The 24,982-nt window shown below is 39.7% G+C and overlaps 2 protein-coding genes and 1 long non-coding RNA gene across 7 annotated transcripts in view; 1 reads left to right on the top strand and 2 right to left on the bottom strand.

The window, feature by feature from the left end:
* Positions 1-1,688: 1,688 nt before the first annotated feature.
* Positions 1,689-11,275, bottom strand: TUG1 (taurine up-regulated 1; the record flags this gene model as incomplete). Its single annotated transcript, XM_072803766.1, has 3 exons — positions 1,689-5,356; positions 7,005-7,725; positions 8,875-11,275. A coding segment is annotated over one exon (465 nt), but the record flags the coding sequence as incomplete, so codon positions are not given.
* LOC140619599 (uncharacterized) lies at positions 1,689-11,569 on the bottom strand. Its single transcript, XR_012019472.1, has 2 exons — positions 11,433-11,569; positions 1,689-3,534 (listed from the first exon to the last, which is right to left on the bottom strand). It is a non-coding gene; the product is annotated as an uncharacterized lncRNA (long non-coding RNA).
* A 994-nt stretch (positions 11,570-12,563) lies between these two features.
* Positions 12,564-24,982, top strand: part of MORC2 (MORC family CW-type zinc finger 2) — a 40,866-nt gene continuing 28,447 nt past the window's right edge. For all 5 annotated transcript variants that reach the window (XM_072803261.1, XM_072803259.1, XM_072803260.1 and 2 more), the window contains exons 1-3: positions 12,564-12,824; positions 19,556-19,609; positions 22,375-22,409. In XM_072803261.1, coding sequence (XP_072659362.1) covers positions 12,757-12,824; positions 19,556-19,609; positions 22,375-22,409 — 157 coding nt within the window. In that variant the 5' untranslated portion in view covers positions 12,564-12,756. The remainder of the gene's footprint in view (positions 12,825-19,555; positions 19,610-22,374; positions 22,410-24,982) is intronic.

The raw sequence follows: 24,982 nt of genomic DNA, 5'->3' as shown, positions 1-24,982 counted from the left end.
GCTACCTGGTTATCTAAATTTTGCCTTCAACAGGCATATGCTTCTAATTGACAAGGGGGAAGTACCTTTATTGGCTCCTTTGCCAATATAAATTGCTCATTTCCCCTACTCTGGGAATATAGGGAAAGTTTTTTGCTGCCTTTGATTCAGATTCAATTCCAGATCTTCCATGTTCCTGAGAGTCTGAAGCCCATTTAACTCTCTGGTATCAATTTGTTATTAGTCATTCGGCTGTAAGCAAAAGAAATTTGCTTTGGCTGACAAATGAAAAGGGATCATACTTCAAGGATGTATGGTAGTCTATAGAATCAAAGGAAAATTTGGATAACTAGGCCTTGACAAAAACAGCCAGGGCACTATGGGGGCAGGGGGGATATCCTTGCACCAACTCTGATAGTTTTCTTGGGACACTATCATTAGAATGAATCAGCTCCTGATTGTGTCACCTCTGTTAAGACTAAAATCCTGGTGAGAAGGGAATTTTGATTGGACAAGCCTTGGATCACATGATCAACCAGGGGGGTATGAGGCTGTAATATTGTAATCTATAGTTTCACTAAAACCACAGAATGGAAAGGAATAGCATTCCAAAGAAAATGTGGGGATCTATCATTAAAAGAAAGGGGAAATGACTCAGGAGGCAAAAATCAATGGATAGCCATTACACTTAATATTTAAACGGTGGGGAGAAGACTATCTACAATGGAGCAACAGCCAGAAAGGCAGGAAGAAAATGAGAAGTGTCACCTAAAGTGGGTGCAGGGGTGAGGGGGGAAGATCACTACTGAACTGGACTATGAGATCAAAATACTCAAGGATTTCAAGGAAAATGTTTTTCCCTTTTACTAGCTACTGTGAACACTGCAGTAATCTGTAGTGAACACTGATACTATGATATTCTGGTCATCCAAAACAACTCAGATATTTAAAGAGATATGCTTGAAAAATTAAGAAACACTGAGCTGAGTTTCTCAAAGAAGGTACACAACAACCTTGTCAGCTTCAGTAATGGATGATGAATATATTTATCTAAATATTAACTAACATAAAGATGGGTATTTAAAATTACTTGACAAAATAAGCTCAGTGGTAAGTAACCTGCCAAAGTCAAACAATAAGTACTAAATTTAATTTTTAAAATCCTTTATTTTTAAATAAAGTTTAAAAGTAATGTGAGTAGTGTAAAATATTCAATACAGAAACATATAAAGTTGAAAGTCTCATGTAAACTACACTATTTGAAGAAAGCCATTAGTTGACTTTTCTATGCATCATAAACACAAATTTTTAAGTGAGTTCATACTATACATTTTTCTATTAATAGTTTGTTGCACTTAATATTATCATGGCCATTTTCCATGTCCGTACAGAATAAAGGTAGTTTATTAATTTTAATAGCCATATAGATTTTCTTACATGGCTGAAATGTGTTATTTAACCAATCCTTTACCAATAAACACTTAGGTTTTCTTCTGTATTTTTCTACTATGTAATTTTTATGTGTCTGTAGTAACTTAAACATTGTCACTTCCTGTTTCACTCTGTCTTCTGGTTTGAAAAGTAAGTTCAGTGTGGCCATGACCTCCAGTTTAATAAATACTTGAATCTGTTAAGCTTTGATATTGGTAGACAGTATACTAGTCAGGACTGACTCAATATTAAGCAATAGAAACCCAACTCAAAGTAACTTAAAGCAAAAAAGGGTATTTATTGGCTCACATAACTGAAAAGTCCATAGGGATATACTAGCTTCAGGCACGGTTGGATCCAGGGGCACAAACATTGTCATCAGGACTCAAGTCTCTCCATCATTTGGCTCTGCTTTCCTCGGCACTGGCTTCATTTTCTGGCTCATTTAATATGGTGGGCCCTGTTGGTTAGAGCTTTCATACTACAAAGCCAAGCAACCTCAGTAAAGATAGCTTCGGAGCTTCTCCTCCACAGTTCAGTAAAACTCTTATGGCTGAGTATCACTGGACCAATTTGAATCAAACCATTCCAGAACCAATCACTATGGTGAAAGAGATGGGACTATGCTGATTGATCAGGTCTGAATTACATGTACACCCAAGAAGCTTAAAGTTAGGCCAGACTGTCTGAACCATGTGAACTGGAAATAAGGAAAAGTGGTTCCAAGAAACATCAGAGTTGTTATAAAGAGTGCAATGGATGCTGGTCAATCAAAAACAACTGACGTCAATGGTAAGACCAGATACTGAAAAATTCGCTTAGTCTCTGTTCAGTAACAGCTGGCATTGTTACTTTCTTGATAATAAGAGTATTTTGAAGAAAACATCATGAGGAGTAAGTCTGTCCTGTACTCAGGAAGCCTGTAATCCATTTGAAGGGAATAATCATGTCCAATAGAGTACTTTGGATGATGCAATAGCATTTCAACAGAAGTAAACTCGGTGGCCTTGAATCTGAGAGCCCAACCATCTTGCTGACACAAAGCAGAACAAGCCTCCCATTGGCAAATAGTCCTGAGGCTGCTGAAGTCAGTGGTAAGTTTAAGTTAAGTGGAAACCTTTTCTTGTGTTCTTTTTAGCTGTTTGTCAAGGTGAACTGGTACATTTCTGTCATCTCTGTATTACTGCAGAAGAGAGGAATGGACAGTGCTTTCAATCTGCTGTAGTCCTTCAGATCTAGTATAAGGTCTCAGATGCTGAAAATGATCAAATATATATATGTAGAGACTTACTCTGCACTTAAAAAGAGCTGCTGGTCAAGTAGTATATAGCATGGTCCTTCCAGTTGTGAACATTTAAGTCCAGGGGAATGGGTGGGGGTGAGGTGCAGGTTGCTTCAATTCAAAACTCCTGGGTGGAAATGAGTGTAAGGCTGATACCAGTTGTAGTTTTCTCAAGCACAGCCAGTCTGATCGCAAATTTTCAAAAATGGCAGACAGGGCTGGGTTACATAAAACAGACAAATAGGTTACCTTCACCAGGGCTAGCCACACCAATAGCCAGGATGTTATCTGGAAGAATGGGCAGATTGATATCAATGCTCTGTAAATTAGTTTTTACCCTGAGTACTCCAGGGTCATTCCTTAGGGTTTCCTCTGGATACCATTTTCATCAGTCACGTATACAGCTTTCATTTTCATATGTATCTGCCCAAGAACTTTCAGCTCAGTAGAAGGATATATTCTCAATTCAGACTTGAGGTTCTGTTGAGTCTATGCTACATCTGGGAATGACAAGGTTGGGAGAGCCAGGTTCATGAAGGTTGGCCCTACTCTCTTTGGTAATCAAGTCTCCATCTTCTGAAACGGCCCGTCTCTGAGAATCAGCTTATAAAAAAGGCCTTAGGTTGGTTGGATAGTGCTGCCGAAAGACTTAGATTGAGATCTGAGGCAGGGAGATAGGTAAAGCCCTAGATTTGAGTTTTAGGCTTTATTTTCAACCATCAATTTTTATATACAGTGTATATTAGACTCTCGAACAGATGATCCTCACCTTAAATCCCTCATTTTGACTGTGTTTGACAGGATTAAACGGAATGACTGGCAGTGTAGATCCGTATCTTTTTCTGTAAAGTACAGAAAAAAAAAATTGAGCTGACATTTTGAAGGTAGTAGAAAATGGAGTTTGTAGATAACTTCTTATTAACAATAGTTGTATATACAAGCAAGCTAGTCGTTAGATTTTTATTAGTTGAGGATGCACAGGCCTTGTTTGATGATTTGTAGACAAAGTCACATAATCCGGGTTAGTCTAGAGAATAAGAGACAAAGATACAAAGAAATCATTCCCAACATTTAACCAGTGCATTCATTATAGTTGAGGATAGCTGGCCCTTAAGTAGACTGTGAAGTGAAGGACTGAGATTTTTCTCATGACAAAAATCGAAGTCTACTTGTCTGACATGATCTGTCTGGGAGTTCATGAATTGAATCCATCCTGCAGAAACAGATTAAGTTGTCTTAATGCCTGAGAGTATCTCATAGCAAGGAATGAAGTCAGCCACTCTGAATCAGTGTAAAACAACAGTATTGAGACAGATGAAACTCCATTAAAACATCCACAAGGACAAGACACTGTGGTCTTGTAATATTAGGAAGAAGCTGCAGGAAGCTCGGGAGTCTAAAATCTTAGCTGCAGGCTTTGTAGATTTTCAAGTCAGTCTACATTTCCAGCAAAAAGGTAGATGATACACAACTTGAGATGCCCAGCAAGCAAACTACCATGGCTTGGTCAAAAGGTCTACCTCCAAATATCCCTAACGCCTGGTAGTTGATGGTACCAGACATCAAAAGATCCATCATAAGAGTACCTCTCATTGGTTAGAAGAAAATTTTCCAAAGCATCACATTTAACATCATATACAGGAGAGAGGATATCCAAAAATAGTCTCTTGTGGATCAGGTGTTACATGTAGTTAGCGAAGAGTATTCGTAATTTTGGAGATGTGCCAATGATGGAGAAAATTTTATTTTTTTTAAGGTTGTTAGCTCATTTATCTTGGAAAACAGCAGTTAAACTGAAAAATAACCAAGGAGCAGTGTAACTGCCCCTGGTTGAGTCATAGTGACTTGGAGTTTTGAGAATAAGATGAATAACCATTACCCCTAGGTAATGTTACCAGTATTTCAGTTCTACTTTCATTGTTAATGGTTATCCCTTGCACACGAAGTAGAGTACCATGGCTGATGATGGGAGGTCCAACGTATACAAGTTGGTCTAACATGGCCTCAATGAGGCATCATCAACTTTAGTACCAGCTTCAATACCTGGTGATTCAGGTATCCAAAGAGGATCAAGACTTCAGAGTTATTTATTTCAAGTACCACTAGAGCATCTGGTGTTTGTGAAAGAAGTTGGGTAAGGGGGTATGTCAGTGTAGAGTACGTATGAATTGCTCTCTGACTATATTGAATCCCAGGAATCACTGACTTGATATCCATCTGGGGGTACAGGGCTGTTGATCTAGTCCATTTGATACCACTTTCAGCCCACATGACTACTCTGAGGGGGCAAAGATATGCCCATCTTCTTGTACTTTTCTGACTTTGCCCACAGTAAGTATTCCTAAGGATGAGTAGCATCAACTGAACATGGACTTGGTTGGTAGAGGTACAGATCAGAATGCCATTCAGGTTGCACATGTTGTCTAGGGCAGTGGTTTTCAAACAGTGTTCTGAAGAATTCTAGGTGTTGTAAAGAAGTCTCCTTAGGGGTCACCATGGTGATAAAGGAAGATGCTTGTGGCAGGTTTCAGGCCCCCCACTCCTGCTTCATCTACAGCAGCTTCTCTTTTACTCTGGGCTTCCACATAGTTTTCTTCCAAAGGGCTTCATGGTCACAAAGCCTTTGGAAAACCAATGATCTAAGAATAAGTTGTTCACAAAATGCTGAAATACAAAAAATAGGTCACAGAAACCAGAAACTGTGAGCAAAGGCTGTGGTAAGCCAAGAAGGTGTTTTCCTAGTCATTCTTTCCCTAATATGGGCCACATTACAGAATGATGAAGTTATAACATTCAAGTGTGCTATAAATTGATGGCCTCAAATTGGGTTTGTGACTATCAAATAACAGTCTAATTGGCTTTAAGTGACAATAGTACTAGAGTTTTTGCTGTCAGCATACATCTGCAAAATGCATTCATTTCTTTGCAAATATTATCCCAAGTCCATGGCTAGATGACTTATTTTCAAGTACTGCTAAGATCTCAATGGGCCACAATTCAAATTCTAAGAAAATATTTCCTTCTCATCCCCCGTCCCCCTTTTCTCCATTCTTCTTCTCCTCCCTTCCCTTCCCAATCTCACCCACTTAAGTGAGATTCAATACCTTTGGGCTAGGTTTACAGCACAATTCTAAGGACAGACAAGTATATTGTTAAATGTCATGGAATCCATCCAACTTGGGGGACATTAACTTTTCCCCATTCCCTTCCCATATATTCCCACAAATTTTCTAGCAGTTCCTTTAACAAATAGAGGTAATACGATCAAGATATAGGACTCTTAGATAATTAAAACATACCAATTCAAGCAGTTATTGACAAAGTACAAAAAGGGAGGGGGGAAGGGCTTCAAAGATGCTGTTTATTCCTGGGCCTCCAGGGCAATCAGGAACCACTGGCTATACTGCTCTAAAGCAGTTTCCCTCATTCCATTTAAAGGAATGCTGCAAAAATAACATTGTGTTTGATTAAACTTAGGACATACTGGGCTAAACAGCTCAATGAGGCTCCCTGTTTGCAAGCCTTCTTAGAGCCTTTAATACACTATATTGAATCAGGGGAGGGAACACATATTTTACCACCTTACAGGACTCCGGAAGCTCTATGTATATAGATTATATGTATGCATCAAATATACACATGCATACATATATGAACAGCCCTGCTCTAAAAAAATGTAGTAGAACTATTAAGTAAATGTCTGAGGGCAGAGGACCATAGATAATAAGATCTTGGTGTCTAGGAATTATTAACAAGACTTAGGGGAAAAAAAAAAAAAGAGAACAAAACATGAATAGGGATCTCCAATTAATTAGCCCATTTGGAAGACCATGGGAACAACTAAGAGTAGCTTTGTGTTTCATGTTACATAGTTTTACTGTCAGATGAACGTGTGCCATGTTGACTAGATAGTCTACCACTATGGAGAGTCTGTTCTTAAACCTTAGAGTTATTGCCATGGAATTCTGGTCTAGGTGCAGCCATCGTAAGATTACACTTAAAACATCCTGAGAGCACCATATCAGGAAGTTGGAAACTTTTCCAGGGTTACCAATCTCCAACCATATTAACAATGCAGGTAAAGTGGAGGCTAAGTTAATTTCATGGAGAGAACTGGACTGGGAGTCAGAAGGCCTGAGCTCTACCACTTTATAGGTGTGTCACCTTGGATAACCTTTTATATTTCCATTTCCTCATTTGCAAAAAGGGATTATAATTTACTGTGTTATTTTGATAATTGAGATTAATGTAAAAGTGCTTTGAAACTATAAAGTGCTAAATAAACATAAGGGATTACCATTATAGGTTCTACCTGGATATATCAAGAGGTCTTTTCTGGAATCTGATTGGAGCTTTGTGAGATGCTGTTAGGTAAAGGGATTCCTTGGTAGAATTTCTTACATTTGTGTGAAAAGTTCTGGTTCCTGAGTAATCCCAAAGATGCTGTGAGTTCACTGTGCCTTTGTTTTAATCCCAATATCTGCTGGTCAGAATATCTGCTTTCTATTCAGTAGGCTACTATAGACTTGAAGTGGACAAAGAATAGGGTCCAGTGACCTGGATAGGATCCTAGACACTTCATTAATTTCAATCATTTGAGATTGTGGGGTATGGTCCAATGCCATTCTTGACAAGATGTTGTCATTCTTCAGTGTTGATAACTAAAAATCCCCTGGTCCAAATTTACCATGTCTCTGAAGGCCTTAACTGAAAAAATGAAATGCACACTCGAGGAAAAAATTGGGCCTTTGTTGCGACAATATAGTTTCAGCTACTTGGCTTAAACAGTTTGACTTCACTATAAAGGGCTGTTCTGAATCTGAGTGGAACAGGAGTGGAGGTGAAGGCCACATCATGATGGTTGAATGCCTCCTGGATCACAGTGGTCCACTGGAATGGTGTCTTCTTCAGCAGTAAGGTGAAGGAATCACCAAGGGCAAAAATCCAGGTACCAGATCTGTAGGCTGATGGAATAGTACAAGGAAGGTGGTCAGAAGGTCCAGATGAATACTCAGCAATCAGGAGGCACAGGACTGGAAGGGACAGGAACAAAACAGGTAAGATAACAAATGCATGGAATTAGAAACACAGGATTCTAACACTGGAGTGAGTGTGCTATCAGCTATCAGCTGCCTGATGGGTACTACTCTTGATAGGACTAGCTAAGAAGCTGACAAATGATAAATGCAGAATTAAAAAAAGCTTTCTGATTAACAATTGGTGATGATAAGAACAAAGAGTTCTCTGGCAGGGACTGCTTCCTGACTCGAGAACAAACCATCTCAGAGTAGCAACAAACAGGAATTGCCCTTAAGTCTCATAATTTGGGGGAGTAATTTGTATTCAGCCTGCTGAGCAGTGCCTGAAGGGGGAGAAAGAAGTAGCTCAATGGGCAGCACATGAAGAACTGAATTTAAATTTATATACAAACATCGAAGGAGACCTGGTCTTTCTTACTTTTCCAATGCTTTCTTCAAATTATCCTACCACCTCATACTTTTAAAAGTTGTCTTTAACTTTCATTTTAAGAAGATTCCATCTTGTATGGGAAAGAATAAGATACCCAGGGAATAAGACCCTGGTATTCGCACCCTTCTGTTAATACCCTATATAATATATCAGTTTTTCTTTACATCTGAGGGCTCCCTAAATCTTTTAAATTTAGAATCAAAAAACAAAAACAAAAAATCATGAAACACAGAAAGAAATATGGCCCATAATAGTGATCTTTTTCCTAATCAAGAGTACTTAGATTACCAAACATCTTACGGAAAATCTATTTTGATGGCCTGCTCTCTAATTCTTTCTACAAAATGCTTCATCACATGTAGCAGTACAGGTGGGCAAAGATCCCTAAGACAAAGCCTTTGCTTTCAAGGCACTTGCTATCTGGAAAAAGCAAATGCTTGCCAGGGACTTTACGAGGTATGCTATGCAAAGGTAGCTAAAAGGTAAACAACTTAATATAAAATAATGTAAATATTATTTAATATACAACTTAAGAAAAAATAAAGCTAAAGAGATGCATGAAGTAGAGAACATGTGACGTAGATATTGAGGAAATGGCAGCATTTTGACAAGTGAAGAATCAGAGGAACACATCCCAAAGTAGAGAGCAAGAACGGAAAGTGCAGAGATGGTAGGTAAGTAAAGAGTGAGGCATTTTGGAAAATATCAAGTACCGTAGTTCACTTTTGATGGAGTGTTGCTAGAGTTTGCACTGAAGGTCTGGCAGAAACTCAGGTCTTCGAATTCCCAGTAATAGTGCTGGTGGCAGTGCTTGCTCGGTCGTTGTCTCTTCTTGAAGCAAGGTCAACAGCCCCCAAATTCAAAAACAAAAATATTCAGCTCCAGAGTTCCTGTCACATCCTGACAAGCTCTTCAAGTGGCAGGTGCAGTTCTTGAAAATCTGGAAATCTGGAGTCCATGTCATGGCTACACAGAAGAGCATCTGCTCCAGCTAGTGCAGAACACCGTAGTGAAACCTTTTCGGCCTCCTATCCTGGACATCTCACGTTTTGTCACAGAATTTCAAGCTTTGAGTTCCAGTTGTTTTTTTCCCCCTCCTTTTTCTGGAGGAAAGCATCTTATAAGATCACCACAGTCTTAAGATTCTTTTGAGGTACATCCAGATAATAACAAAAGAGCTAAAAGACCAACACGTTTTTCTCCAAAACAGTCATTTCTCTGGAAGTGAGATCATTTGTCTCTCCCCTTTATGTAAAAGGAATAGTCAATTGATTTTCTCAGACATTTGTATGGAATAGCAAAACAGGTAAACGCCTAACCAGACAAAATACACTTACATGTGTTTATGTTCACTTGCTTAGAGCTGTACCACTGGTAAGCACCACCCCACAAAATGAAAATGTTTGAAATCCAACTGTTCAAACATTTCTATAGTGTTTGCTGGACAATGGCCTGGAATTTGATAAAAGCAGCTGACAATTAACAAAGAAGCATTTTGGCCATCTTAGTGACACACTTTCAAGCAAATAGAATACAAAGCAGGCCAGGAAACAGTTAAGCATTGAAACACTTCCAAATCTACTGATTTTGCAGTTCAGCAGAAGTCATGACAAAACTTTCCAGAGAATGTTAACCTTCCATTAAGAAACATAAACCCCCAAACATCTTCAGGAATTCCATGCCTGATTTAGTCTGTTCCAAGTGAGCCAGCTTGCTAAAAATCCACCTGCACCATTAATTAGCTGGACTCGGCAGCACCATTTAAAAATAAGCCTGCTCACTACCAACCGCACAGACTAAGGATATAGAATATTGAGGAGTAATGGATGGCAACCATGGTTGTGGAAAATTGTCAATGAAAGAGGAAGGTAGTCAGGTACCAGTATAAGCAGCAGAAAACCAAGAATTGCTGGCCCAAAGATTCTACAGGCTTCTTAATAGTAGAGAACACACCCATTTCTAGTTTTAGCTGCTTTATATTGGGTGCCATTGAGCCATACCAACGTGTCAGCCACCCTTCAGGCACCCCATGGTAAAAGGAAAGGACTCAGAATAGAAGCCAAGCAGTGGAGTGTTGTTACCCCAACTATCCATTATGCATAGAAACAGCTCACATATCCCAGGGATTCAAACAGGGGCTTCAAATCGGTTGTGAAGGGTCCCAAATGACATCTAGGCCTCAGTTTCCTCCCTGTGGCATAAAAGAATCATAGTTTTTAACTCTTCTGGGTCACAGCCCCCTTTGAAAACTTGCTGGCGATGGATCCTCATTCCCCAAAAATGCACACTCCCACTATTTCTGCATACAATTCCAAGGAGTTTAGGGGGATCTCCAACTTCAATCCAAGGTTCCCAGGTTCAAAATCCAAGAACTGGGCAATTGCTAACTTTTCTTACAACTCAAAAAAACCCCGTTACAAACAATAATCATCCCTTACGTACATACCGACGCTTTATACTTTACAAAGCGCTTTCAACCCCACAAACATTGATAGGCAGAGGAGGAAACTGAGGCGCCGACAAATTACTGAGTGATTTGCCTAAGGTCACTCGGCCAGCTGGTGGCTAGGCCCGGAAGCAAACCCAGCTCTTCCGACTCCGGGGCTTGTCTCCCCACCCCGGAGCTGCCGCCAGAGCTCCCGCCCCTCACTAAGGGGGCATAAGGAGAAAAAGGCAAAGTAGAAAGCCCACCACCAACCATCCCCCGGCGCCCTCTTGCCCCCCCAACTGGGTCCTTGCAGGCCCCGAAGGGTGGCGCCAGGCCTCCAGGCCAGCCCCGGCCACCCCCGCCTCCCCGGCCGCGCCAAATCCCGCCGCCGCCGCCGCCTCCCCGGGAGCGGGGCGGAGCAGCTGCCCGCCGCCGCCGACCACCCGGACGACTCCTCGTCGAATCGCAAACGCATAGGCCGCCGCCCGAGTTCTGCGTACGAGAAGAAAGACGCGGCGCGAGCGCCAACGGCCACCGGGCGCGCGCCGCGGCGGCCGGGCCTGCGCCCCAAGAGCTGGATGCCAGAGCAGGAGAAAGAGCCGCCAACCGATCGCTCGATCGACCGCGCGCCCGCTCCTTCGCCCTACCAGACCGGGGAGGGGGGGAGGGCGCGCCAGGGCTTCTTCGAGTTAGGGGCCTGACTCCCCGGCGACGAGACAAGATGGCTCCTCCGGTCCGCGCCGCAGCTACCGTCCCGGCTGCGTCGCTCGGCCCGCCCCCGGTACTGTTTCTTTAAATGGCGGAGAGGGTCATGAAAGCAGGAAGAGAGGCGCGCGCTCTCACGTGACAGGGGCGGGCCCGGCTAACAAGATCCGGTCACGTGGAGACCCGCTTCCCGCCAATCAGGAGGCGTCGCATCAGGGCGGGGGCGGGAAGAGCTGCGGCTCCGTGATTGGCTGAGTGCGCCGCGGAGGCCTCGGGGGCTTGGGGCGTCGGGGAGTGCGCGAGGCGGCCCGGGTTGTGTGCACTAGCGGAGACAAAGCGGTGCCCGAGGTGGCCGTGGCGGCTGCGGCAGCGGCGGCAGAGCAGCCCTAAACGCCGAATATCGTGGTGCTGAGTCCTGTCATCATCTCATCCAGCGCGGCGCGTGGGCGGCTTGTCTCGCGGCGGCGGCGGCAGCGGCGGAGGCGGAGGCAGCACATGGTTCCAAGAGCGCGCTGCGGTTGTTGGGTTCCAATTCCGTGGGGAGGGACAAAGGCAGCTTTGAGCACCGGGCAACGCCCGGTCGGGTGGTGCGCTCGCCACACTGCCCTCGACTCGAGCCTTGAAAGCTGGGACTAACTCCTCTCAGAGAGGAGGAGGCAGCCTCGGTACCGAGGCCCGGCAAGGGCCCGGCAGCCAGAGGCCTCTGTCTGAGGGAAGTGGGGGAGGGGCGCTGCCCACGTCAGGTGATTTGGGCGGGTCAATTCTGAGGCGTCTTTGTGGGTCAGTGTGAGGTAATTTGACCAGCCCACTACCCTGAGGAGATTGGGACGGGACCACAAGCTAGATTGGTTCTGGGCTTTGGAAACAGAAATCGCCATCAGCGCTTAGACCTTTCAGTTGGGAGGTGGTGAAGCCGGAACTAACGCCGTATGTACTCCATCGACTTCGTAGTCCTCAGCCTGGGGCCTGTTTAAGAATCCTGGGCTCATTGGTGAAGAAATGGGTGACTGTCCAGTTTTATGACCGAAGTTGGTAAATTTCCGGATTGCTAAATTTTCTGATCAGAAATTTAGAGGAACAAAGAAAGCTTGAAGAACTTGTGAAGATGGAGCAGTCATAAATCTTCAACTCCCAATACCGTCTACTCCAAGACCATCCACATTCGACTCCTTGATCTATCGCAACTTAATGCTAAAGCACTTTAAGACTACAGATTTATAACATAGTTTTTTCCCCCAGAATATTGCATCATAAATATTGAGAAGATTAAAAAAAGGAGGAATCAATTGTAGTTTTAGACATCTCTTTGAATGTGTTTTGGATAGGTACTAGGAAACTTTCTTTAACCGTCAGAAGCACAGACTTACCAAACCTTTACTGGAAGGAATCCTGGAAAATCTATTACACCGTAAGGTTTTATTTCCCAGTTAGGGGGTAAAGGACTGGAGACCTCACTGCACTCATGGCTTTCACAAATTACAGCAGTCTCAATCGAGCTCAGCTAACCTTTGAATATCTGCATACAAATTCGTAAGTATCCTTTAGGTGCCACTGAGGTCACTGCTAACTCATTCCTTGATAATACGGAGATCCTTCTCCCAGAAAATTCTGCGTTTTTACTTTTGGGGATGTATCACTGGATGAGTCCTTGAGCTCTGTGTTGAAGAACTGAGATCAGTGAAATATTTGTTGCTAATCCAGAAGAATGTGATCTTCATTTGTTGGATCAAAATATATTTGCTCATATGCAAATTTTAGCTTTTTTGAAGTCAATATATTGAATTGTTTCATTGAGTGTTGGATAGGAATCCAACAAGTACTCTTTGGATCACCAGAAGTTGGACTATTCTAGAATCAACTGTTTCTCTTTAGTGACAAAAGCCGAAACAGTTGGGTAATAACAAGTCTTTTTTTTTTCCTAGCAAGAAAAAAAAAGAAGACATTTAGATGACAACTTTTGAGAAGAAATTATTAGTTTATCTTTTCAGCAAACAGTTGGCTCTATCATCTAGGGAGATCTGTCCTTACGTCCAATATTTTATGTGCTAAGCAGGAAATGGCAACTTGTTTAAACCCATAATTTAAATAGCCTTCCCCCAAAATGTGCAAATCACAGAACACATAACGTGTTTATGATTCTTGAGTTCATGAAGAGATTATAATTATCCCATGTTGATCGGGAATGTTTCAGGCTTAATTCTTATGCCCACTCTCTTGGAGGTAATTTGGTGGGATCATAACTACACAGTGTTTTTCACACATTCGTTTGTCACTTTTGAGATGAAGGTAAGTATTCTACCATTTTAGTGATGGAGAAGTGATGAGCAGCTACATGAATGGCCCAGAGAGCTGAAGAACTACCTTGAGGGTTGAGAATATAGACTTCAATCATCTAATGATAGTAAAATAGTATTTAGCTTTTTATGGGAAAGAACAATATGTTAATTTGCAATGACATCTGTAATTTTTTTTCTTTTTTCCAGTTAAGGAAATAAAATTTTTCTGAGTAGTGAAGTGAATTGCCAAATGGTGATAGCCTGCTTTTATTTTTTGTTTAGGAAGCTTATTATTGAACTAGAACGTTTTAGAGTAGATACTGTAGAGGCCATTTAGGTGAAGTCTCATGTTATGGATGATGAATCCGAAACTCAGATAAGGTTGCAGATCAGGCTTGCTTAGCTAGTTTATAACACAGTCTTGGGCAAAATCTTCACTATCCTTTTTTATATTTGGACTGCCGTGTTTAAGAACAAGCACATGAAGGCCACTTAGATGTTCTCAGGTGATTGTATTTAATAAATGGTTACTTCAGTTCTGAATTGTGGAATGAGGGGCCAAATTTGGAATGGTGGATTATATGATAATCTTGGAAGACCATGAATGGCACTTGTAAAACTGGGTGGGTTGTTCTAGCTTTCCCCAACGACTTTATTTGATAATAAAATAATAGTTACAACCAGTTAATTGCTTCTTGCCATCACTTTTAAACATGTGTAAAGTAATCTTTATAATAACCTTGCTGGAGTAAGGATTCTTCCTGTTTTACATTTGTGGAAACAGGCTCAAATTGAGTAACATGCCAAAACACACCTGCTAAGTGGCAGATTTAAGGCAATATGATTTATTTGGCCACAGTGGTTAGTGTCTTTAACCATTATAAGGCAGTCAGTGCTAACTCTAGTCAGTTTTGCCTTAAGGGCTTGTTTTGCTTCAAGGAAAGGGTTTACTTCCTACTTGGAAAGTCTGTTCAGTTTATCTCAAAAACCTTTAATTTGAGGTTCTGGAATATTGTTTCTTTTGCTATCTTATAACTTAATAGGTGAGCAGAACTAAGGTAAAGAATCAAGCTCTAGTTAAGTCATTTGTTTAAAGTGAAATTGGAGAGTTTGTGAATTTGACTTTACCCATATTGAGTTGGAACCACCTTCTTGCATGAACATTTGCGGGTTGGATGTATCATTTGGAAGCTCTAGATTTTCTAATCTGGATCACACCTTTGAAGTCTACTTTTGGATGTGTCCAAACCTACCAGGAGAAAATACAAACCCTAGAATACTAAGATAAGTTAGTTTATAATCAATTTCAAGGTTTATCAAGGTGATATGATGAAATTCATTTCTAGAGGAAACACGTTTTTAAATTTTCATAAGCTGTGACTTGTTTACTCCTAGTGATGGTGGATGGATCCTCATTTTGTTAAGTGATGGTGTCACCTTTAGAAATGAGAAAATTTGTCTATAGTTCCTTTTCCTTTGTTCTAATTTTTAAAATGTAAGACCGTAATAGGGTGTTTGATATCTACAGTATTGCCATATTGTGAGTTATGAAAAGTATGGCCCTTTGCTTACCTCCCATGTGATTTGGACTTGCAGGCTGAACCCAGGCAGGCTAGAAGGATAGAAATCAGTGTGGTTCAATGAATAGAGGATGCATGGGCTTGGGAGCCAGCCAAGCTTGGATTTGCCTGCTTCCTGGCTGAGTCTTTGGGCAGGCTGAGCCTCAGTTTCTTCATCTATAAAAGGGGGCTAATCTGAAAGTAGACGATTATGTAAAATAATGTTTATAAAGTAATTATAGCTCATGCATGGTACACTGTAAACATTGAATAGATGGTGCTTATTGTTTATTCATTGCATAATAATTTATATAAGCCAGAAGTTGGCCAATGTAGCAGTTTGCTCTATGGTGGTAGTCATTAGGTAGATTACATTCTTGGTAAATTCTGGAGCATTTGTTGGAGACAGTAAACATCTGTCCTGAGGGTCGTTTTGTTGTTGTTGGTTTTGGTATGATGTCTGTGGTAACTGATGATGGTTATTTTGGTTACATCAGCGTTAAGATTTAAAGCAGGCCTGAGAAATTCTCATGATAGTGTGAAAGTTTTAGGGTACTTTCTTTTAATGCGGGATGTTGCTAGTATGAAATGATAAAAGGATTTTTATGCTGTTACTGCTCTTTAGTTGTGACTACTAGTAAAAAGTTGATGAACAATCTAGGTCCTAGATTCCAGATATAGTGGTGGTAGTGATGTTCCTTTGTGATAAGATGCATAGCTTACATCACTGCAGTACTGCTAAGTCGTCTGATAGGGCAGGGTGCTTAAGTATAAGATGCCTTCTCTCTGTGTCTCTTCTTGTTGGCACATTTAATTATCTTGGCAATATGATACTTTTGGCTTGTTTTATCTATATATGTAGTGAATATAGAGGCACCTGTCACCTCTAGAGACAATATTTTTGGGGACTTAAAATTGTGTTGAAATGTGGGTTTACACTCTAAGTATATTAAAGCCATTTGAATGTAGAATGGATGCTCTTGTTTCTCAGCTTTATTTTCTAGCAATTAAGGCAATTAACTTGTCAATATTTCCAAGAACACAGCAGAAGCTATCACTGTGTGATGGACTTGTGGATAATCTATTGGTTTAAATTCAGATTGAATATAAATAGGAACACCATTTTCCTTATGTAATGAGTAGATTTACTCATGAATTTGTCACTGGAAATGCTGAGCTGCAAAACTATTTTGATCATGGCACAAATGATATAAAAGCCAATTGAAAGTGAGTTTGCTAAAAATCTTTTTCCAGATGGTTGGCCTTTCTTGGATAATGTGCAAAGAATCTTTACATCTGGGAAAATAATTTTCTTTTGATATTTATTCAAATACCTGTTTCAAATGCTAGCAAGCAATGAATGTGTCTCTTTGAATATTATTTAAGAAAAGGGAGAGAAATTATGTCTTTGATATATTTTTTGTTAAGATTTTTTTTTGTTCTTAAGATTTTTTTTTTAAGATTTATATTTATTTATTCCAGAGAGAGAGAGAGAGAGAGAGAGAGGCAGAGATGCAGAGACACAGGCAGAGGGAGAAGCAGGCCCCATGCATGGAGCCCGACGTGGGACTCGATCCCGAGTCTCCAGGACTACGCCAGGGCTGAAGGCGGCGCCAAACCGCCGAGCCACCCGGGCTGCCCGTGTTCTTAAGATTTTAAGAAATATTTAGAACTCTGACTTTGTTAGTAGGACCCATCAATTGGTTGAAGGTCTGGAGAAGATTATGAGTATTGACTCTGACCTTCCCAACCCTTGTCACAAAAGATCCCTTTTATGATGTGTCAGTACACATCACAAAAGTATCCCTTAACTGTATTTTAAAGATATCTGTTAACATATCTGAAATATGTTTGTGTGGAACAGCATTGATACTATGTGGAACAACGAAGGCCATTTGGAATGTTTTCTTTAAATTCTGATTTTACAAGGCAATATTTTTAAGCATTGTATAGAAAGCAGTGAAAACTTAGCCAGAGATCTTTGTGCTTGCCCTTTTGAGATCTTACTGAATTCTGAATGTCTCTCATTTTCATGTGAAGCAGTCAGACATACATGTTGCTGAGAAGCAGTTGCCACTTTTATTTGATTTCTTGGCCTGATGGCAAAGGATTTCAGAATTAGTTTTCAAGATTATTCATATTCACTATTCTCACGACCAAAGGCCAGTACTTCATTCTTAAACATATTTATTCCAAAGATTGCTGCATACAAGCTGTAGTCCCATTCTTATTATGGTAATATTCTTTTTGTTGTTACAGGAGCTGTATTTCTGAGTTTCCTTGACTATAGTTAAAATACAGGCTCTTATTGGAATGAGAACTATTATAATAGAATTTGTTATTTTATATTTTTAAGTAATCTTCAAAATTAAAAGTCTAGAGTATAGAAAACTAATTCATTTTTTAAGTTTCTTTCTTTCTTTTTTTTTTAAGATTTATTCATGATAGACACAGAGAGAGAAAGAGAGAGAGGCAGAGACACAGGCAGAAGCAGGCCCCATGCCGGGACCCCGACGTGGGACTCGATCCTGGGTCTCCAAGATCACACCCTGGGCCAAAGGCAGGCACCAAACCACTGAGCCACCCAGGGATCCCCAAGTTTCTTTTAAAAAAAAAAAAAAAAAAAATCTTTTTTTTAAAAAAAGATTTAATTTATTCATGAGAGACACAGAGAGGCAGAGACATAGGCAGAGGGAGAAGCAGGCTCCATGTAGGAAGCCCGATGTGGGACTTGATCCCAGGACCCCAGGGTCATACCCTGGTGGAAGGCAGGTGCTAAACTGCTGAGCCACCCAGGCATCCCCAATTTTTAAGTTTCTAAGCCACTTCTAAGGAAAATGACTGGTTGAAAGCTTGAGTAAATGTTAGATTTAATTTATATTATCTTTACCAAATTATCCTAATTTTCTAACATTTCAACCTATTTCTTTAGCGTAGTAATCTACGCTATCAATCTTTAATTGATAATTTGAAGAATTTAAGATGATTATAGAGACTTAAATTTTTTAATTAAAAATATGTTTTATGCAGGTTTTTCCTTTAAAAAATTGTTTTTCTTTTCAGTAATATAAGGATTGGAGTTTGGTCAGAAGAATTTGAGAGCTCTATTTTCTAGGCAAACTGGAGATAAATGTCTACTTTTTGCCAAGACATATTTATTGGTGCTGCCTTTGGATTAGCAGCAAATAGTCACTGATCTCATGGGAAAAGTTCTTCCTATAATTCCAAGAATTTTTTTTTTCAATAACTAGTAGTTTTAATTCAAAATTTGCAATTGTAAAAATTTGTAGGTTTACTTGAGGGAAAACCAGGGTTCCTGGACAGTTCAATTTTGGATGCTTATTCTATAAGCAAATATTTTACAGTTTGTTTTTTTGTTTTACATGATTTAATAAGTGATCAGAGATCCTAGACACTGGTTAGTTAATTTAAGTATATTCTAAATTTTTAGACATTTTCACTTTGTCTATTGGCTGAAATGGTATGTGAAAAAATCAGTGGGAATAATTTATTTTTGAAAAATTGATGATGGTAATGTACTATTTAGGTTAATGATTTTATGTTTTGAATCATTTCAAGGTTTCTAGGTGGACACATTGTACGTTTATATCTAAAGACTATTATGGGAAATAGCACAAATTAAAGAGAATGTAAATGGAGAAAGAATTTAAGGATACATTTTATGTATAAATATCATATTTGTTGAGTTCTGAATAATATGATAATTATGTATTTACCTAACCCAACTTTGAGCATCGTCTTGGAAAAGAGATGACCTCCTTAAAGGGGCTAATGGACACTAGGAAGAACACACCAAGCTGTTGTCCTTCTAAGAGGAATTGTACAAGAGGGTCTTGGATCCTTTAATGTGAAAGTTGTTTTTAGCTAGAAGTGAAATGTCAGAGAATAGATTATTCTCTCTTCCCTTTCAAATGGAGTATTTTGCTTATAAAATGCACAGAAACAAATGGGTTTTCTTCTTTCACCAATAGGTAATATGCAAGCATTGGTAAAACAAAATGTTAGCAAATTGTCCATTGAACATGCTTAGAGATATGCAGAAACTGACGGCTAGTTAAGGCAGTGAAAAATAAAATACAGACATTTTTCTAGGCAGAACATGAGTAGTGAAAAAAACTGCTTTTAAATCAGTAGTACGCATAGAAATCTTACTGCTTCAGAGTGAGTTTCTTAACATAGAGCGAATAAACATGAGTAGATAGCAGGACTTGGTTAACATTTGAGGGGGTTTAGCAGGTTCTTAAAAGGCTCTAATTTTCGGGAAGTTTAAATTTGATTAGCGTATATTGATAGTGCAAATGGCAATTTTAGGGTTTTTTTCCTAAAAACATTTTATAACCTTGACTTATTAGGTATCATAGTTCAATTCTGTGATTCTGCTGATTCTTTGTATTTATCATTTTAGAACTACTCATGAATTCTTATTTGGTGCTCTTGCCGAACTGGTTGATAATGCAAGGTATGTAGTCTTTTTTTTTTTTTTTAAATTTTATTTATTTATTCATGAGAGACACACATAGAGAGAGGCAGAGACATAGCAGGCTCTATGCAGGGAGCCCAATCCTGGGACTCCAGGATCACGCCCTGAGCCAAAGGCAGGTGCTAAACCGCTGGGCCACCCAGGGATCCCAAGGTATGTAGTCTTTAAGCTTACAGTCTCTGCCTGAAAACGTTTTGGGTCGTTGTGACCTTTGCTTTCTGAAGATGTGGGAGAAAGACAATTTTGTAAGCAGTTTTAATTCACTCCTAAGAACTCCTAAGAGGTCTCTTACCCCAAAAGTATTTTTAATAGCATGTTAGTTGGTACTTTCAGTTTATTTGATTAACTTTAATTCATTTATTGCCTTTCTAAAAATAGTGAACTTATGACCTCCAAAGTTATCTTCCACTGTGTATTAGAGCAAGATAATTGGGCGCTGGGGTGGCTCAGTGGTTGAGCATCTGTCTTTGGCTCAGGTCGTGATCCCGGGGTCCTGGGATCAAGTTCTGCATCAGGCTCCCTGCTGGGGGGAGTTAAGATAGAAACTTAGGAATCAAGTTAATGTGATAGCTAAGATCTCATTTGAGTTATCAGAACAGTACACCATCTAAAGTCTTTAAAATTATGCCAGAGTTCTGTGTGTTTTTAAAACGTATATTGTCAGATGATGGATCAGTGTTTTCTATTGTTAGCAGCTGTGCTTGAAGAAATTCTTTAGCATTGTGTTACACTGAGTTCTTAGTGATGGAAGTCTATAACTGTTACTGTGCAGTACTGGAAACAACTTTGGGTTGGCTCAAAGATAAAAAGCAACAACCAAATCAAGATTCTGTTAATAATTATGAAAATGTTATCTCAGTTTTGTTTCTGAATGCAAACATAAAATTCAGACACATTGCTATTGACCCAGTGTTGATGACTGATGAAGGAAGAGGGTAAGAGATAAGTACTTTTTTGTAGAAGTACTTTTCTAAATAGATCCCCAGTTAATGAGCTTGCTGTTTTTTTCTGTATTTATGCCTATACTATAATCCTGTACCATTATTACTTTTATTGTTATTCCCTGGAATAACATGGAAGTGTGCTTATTAACAAATTGTTTAACCAGAAAACTTCCATTTTTTTTTTTTTTTTTTTTTTTTAAATTTTTTTTTTATTTATTCATGATAGGCACACAGTGAGAGAGAGAGAGGCAGAGACACAGGCAGAGGGAGAAGCAGGCTCCATGCACCGGGAGCCTGACATGGGATTCGATCCCGGATCTCCAGGATCGCGCCCTGGGCCAAAGGCAGGCGCCAAACCGCTGCGCCACCCAGGGATCCCGAAAACTTCCATTTTTGTTTTAATGATGGTTGACACATAACTTTTGTATTCTATTTAAATTTTTTAAAAAGATTTTATTTATTTGAGAGAGAGCTAGAGTGAGAGAGCAAAAGCGGAGATAGCTGCAGAGGGAGAGGGAGAATAAAGCTCCCCACTGAGCAGGGAGTCTGATGTGGGGCTCAATCCCGGGACCCTGAGATCATGACCTGAGTCAGAGGTGGACACTTAACCCACTGAGCCACCCAGGTGTCCCTGTATTCAATTTAAAAATGATGTAGCCTAATGGAACTATGTTTGAATTTGTTAGCTTGTTAGCTTAGTGAGACCATGGTGTGCTTTGTCACTTGTTAACTTAGTGAGACCATGGTATGCTATGGCAGACTGCCTTTTTGTTTATCATGTGGTGAACGGATGATTCCTGAAGTATGTGTTCCTGGTCATGCACACATTTTGCTCCTCTTTCTCATATTTGAAACTGTTTTTATGTTTTGGGGAATAGATACATGTAGAACTGTATGGATTTTTTACATTTAAAACTGATGAAACACTCCGTGCCTCATTTTCCTTGCCTGCAGTTAGGAGAATTGGACTAGATTACTTTCAAGCTTTTATTGATGACTGAACTTGTATTTCAGCTGGTGGTTGGAGTCTAATATAGTGCACCAACCTCCTTTCTAGGTTAGGGAGGATAAGATTACAAGCTTGTGAATTAGAATTTTTTTTTTTTTTTTTTTTTTAATTTACGATAGTCACAGAGAGAGAGAGAGGCAGAGACACAGGCAGAGGGAGAAGCAGGCTCCATGCACCGGGAGCCCGATGTGGGATTTGATCCCGGGTCTCCAGGATCGCGCCCTGGGCCAAAGGCAGGCGCCAAACTGCTGCGCCACCCAGGGATCCCAAGCTTGTGAATTAGTCTGCTGACTATAGTGTATACTATGAGATGTGATTTTTCATAGGCTTTGTGGCAGATGGTTTTTTTTTTCTTTGTTCTCAGTATCTTACACAAAAGAAAAATGGAAAAGTTATTGGAACATTTTCTATGTTTGCTATCAAATTATGAGAGAAACACAGTTGTAATTTTTTAGTATGTAAGAGGGAATGTTCTTCCTTATTCTATAGATATTGTTACTGTGAAATCCATATTAAAATATCTAGGCCCTATGTGTCGTGTGGTTATTTTAAATAATTTAGAGCTTCACACATAGGGAAATATATTTCACACATAAGGAAAATAGAGTTGTCAAGTGGGAGAGTACTTTAATGGATACAGAATTTCTGTATGACTTTCTAAAAATAAACTCAAAATAGTATGCATCATACTTAAAATACTATGCATTTTGATGTTTGATATTTTATATTCAGTATGTATATGAATATTTATATTCATTTGGATCTTGATTTTTTTCCTTTTAATTTTGCAGAGATGCTGATGCAACCAGAATAGATATTTACGCTGGTAAGTCAGACATCAGTCCTTTCTTCTAATGTTCAGTTCCTTTGAATGCATTTTTTGCTGTGTCTAAGAAGAAATGCCTAAGAGCCTGGGGAGAGATGGCATGATTACTCCAGGTCATAGGTAGAAGCAGGGCAGCCCTGGTCAGGCATGTAGTAGAAACCAAGAATATTGGTGTAAGGAAACTCACACATGGTGCCCAGATCTATAGATCTATTTATTTTCTTAAAAGAGATTTTATTTACTTGAGAGAGAGAAAGAGAGAGTTAGCGACATAGTGAGAGAGGGAGGGAGAGGGAGAAGCAGACTCCTTGCTGAGTAGGGAGCCAGATGTAGGGCTCCATCCCAGGACCCTGAGATCATGACCTGAGCCAAAAGCCCCCCTGACTTAGCTGACTGAGCCCACCCCCCCTCGGGGCACCCCTATATCTATTTATATAGCCACTGAGAGTTTAATGGGATGATAGAGTAGTGGGGCGTGAAGTGACCAAGTACTGGTGATTTTACTGGTTAGATTACTGATTGGCTGATTTTACTGGTCCCTGCAGCCAAAGAGAGAACTTGTTAGAGGCCATTTTCTCTCTAAAACCTCATTGAGGACTTGGAGAGTTGCCTGTGTCAGTTGCATAAAATAGTTGGGTTAACTGGGTAGGCACTGGGGTTTTACTGAGGAGATGTTCTCAGGCAGAGGTGTCAGGTGGGAAGGACAGCTGCTTTGCTTGGAATTGAAAGACTTTTTTTTTTTTTTGAAAGACTTTTTAAAAAGATTTTCTTTGAGAGCAAGTGAGTGCATGAGCAGGGGGAGGGGCAGAGGGAGAGGGAGAAGCAGACTTCCTGCCAAGCAGGGAGCCTGACCTGGGCATGATCCCAGGACCCCCAGATCATGACCCAAGGTGAAGTCAGATGCTCAGTTGACTGAATGACCAAGGCACCCTCTAATTTAAAAATATTAATGATGTTTCCTGTTTTGCTTATTTAATTGGCTCTGCTGTTTGGTAGTAAGTTTCTCTTTCTTTTTTTTCTGGAGTGGGTACAACAGTGGAAGAATTCTTAGTCATCATTTGCTTTTTTAAAATTTTAAATTATTATTTTTAGTTTGCTTTCTAGCTACCTGTTCAGTGTTTGTACCAGCATGTTTTTGGTAATTTGAATGCTAGAAATTTGGAAGCAAAATAGAGGAAGGTGGCTTTTAAATCCAGTTTGACTGCATATAATGTTTCTCTGACAAACTTTTCTGAAGTCTTGAGTAACACTCACTAACTTATGAGAAGACTTAAAGTGTTTTTGTGAGAATATGCAGTTATCAAATAACCCCTCTTTGTGGATTCATTTGATAAATGGGAAAAAGCACACAACTAAGAAATAATTTTCAGAACCTCCAATGTTATATAATTATGAAGAATCTCCTATATGACAAATTTTTCATGTCTGAATTACTTTAGAGCAAGAAAATAATTCAGAACAGCTAAAAGTCGCTGTACTGCTTAAATTCTGAAAGCCTTCTGCTCAAAAGGCTATGCCAAAGTGGTGAAAATAAGACTTCTTTTATTTTTAGAATAAAGGAACAAAGTAAATATCAGGTGTTAGGAATGCATCTCAGAGGCACAGCAGAAGAGTGTTAGAAGATGGTTACTTAAACCCTAAGGCCAAATGGAGGCACCATTCCCAAGTCACAGTGTGTATCTTACATCTTAAGTATGCTTTAATGAGGAGCAATTACAGCTACTTTTGAAAGAAATGTTGTTTTAATCGTTGCACAGATGGTAAAGCAGAGAATAGGCGTCTACTCCAAGTGATATTGAAAGGACAAATCATCATAGCTGAGTCTATTTGAAAAAAGCATTTTAAACACATCATCTCTGTCTCCTCCTACCACCTTTGGTGGGTGAATTTCATGAAGAAAATTTAATCCTTTACACTTAGATTGCAACAGAATGGATTTCAATTTAAATGAAAAAGGCCCGCTGTGTATTTATTCTGTGCTCAGTGTTCTTACTCCTATTGTGCTTTGGGAAGAGTCCAGAGAGGATGTGATGGAGCCTTTTTTAAGTTCTCATTAGAGAACTTAAGTCTTTAATTGGAGAGGCAGCACTGTGTAGATGATTAGAGAATAATAACTTGATCTTGAGGGAACTGTCAAGGCAGTTAAGGATTAAATGGTGTGATAGAAGTACTAAGCACTATAGCATTTTAGAGGAAGACTTGATTTACTCCAAATACCTCAAGATTGGGAGTCTTGGGTGAAATGTCCTTAACTTTACACTTTTCTACCTCAGAGTTTAATTAACACATTCAACAGGAGGAATAAAAGCAACCTCAGTTTATGAGTGCAATAGTAGAATTAGTAATACCTGGTACCATAAAGTTCTTACTGTCAGTACACAGGGGAAAGTGTTTTCTTGTCTCCCATTCTGAGACTAGACTGATAATGAGCTTGGAAATCCCCTTAAATATCAGATTGTTTGAATTCCCTAAAAAGTCATTTTTTAAAAGATTGTATTTAAACCTAAGAAGAGTGACAAAGGAACCAGACTCTTGAAGTACAGAGGTGTTCATTTACCCAAAGCATTCCTATT

This window comes from Canis lupus, chromosome 27 (genome assembly GCF_048164855.1).
Source record: "Canis lupus baileyi chromosome 27, mCanLup2.hap1, whole genome shotgun sequence".
NCBI lineage: Eukaryota > Metazoa > Chordata > Mammalia > Carnivora > Canidae > Canis > Canis lupus.
This window is presented reverse-complemented; position numbering and strand designations above follow the sequence as displayed.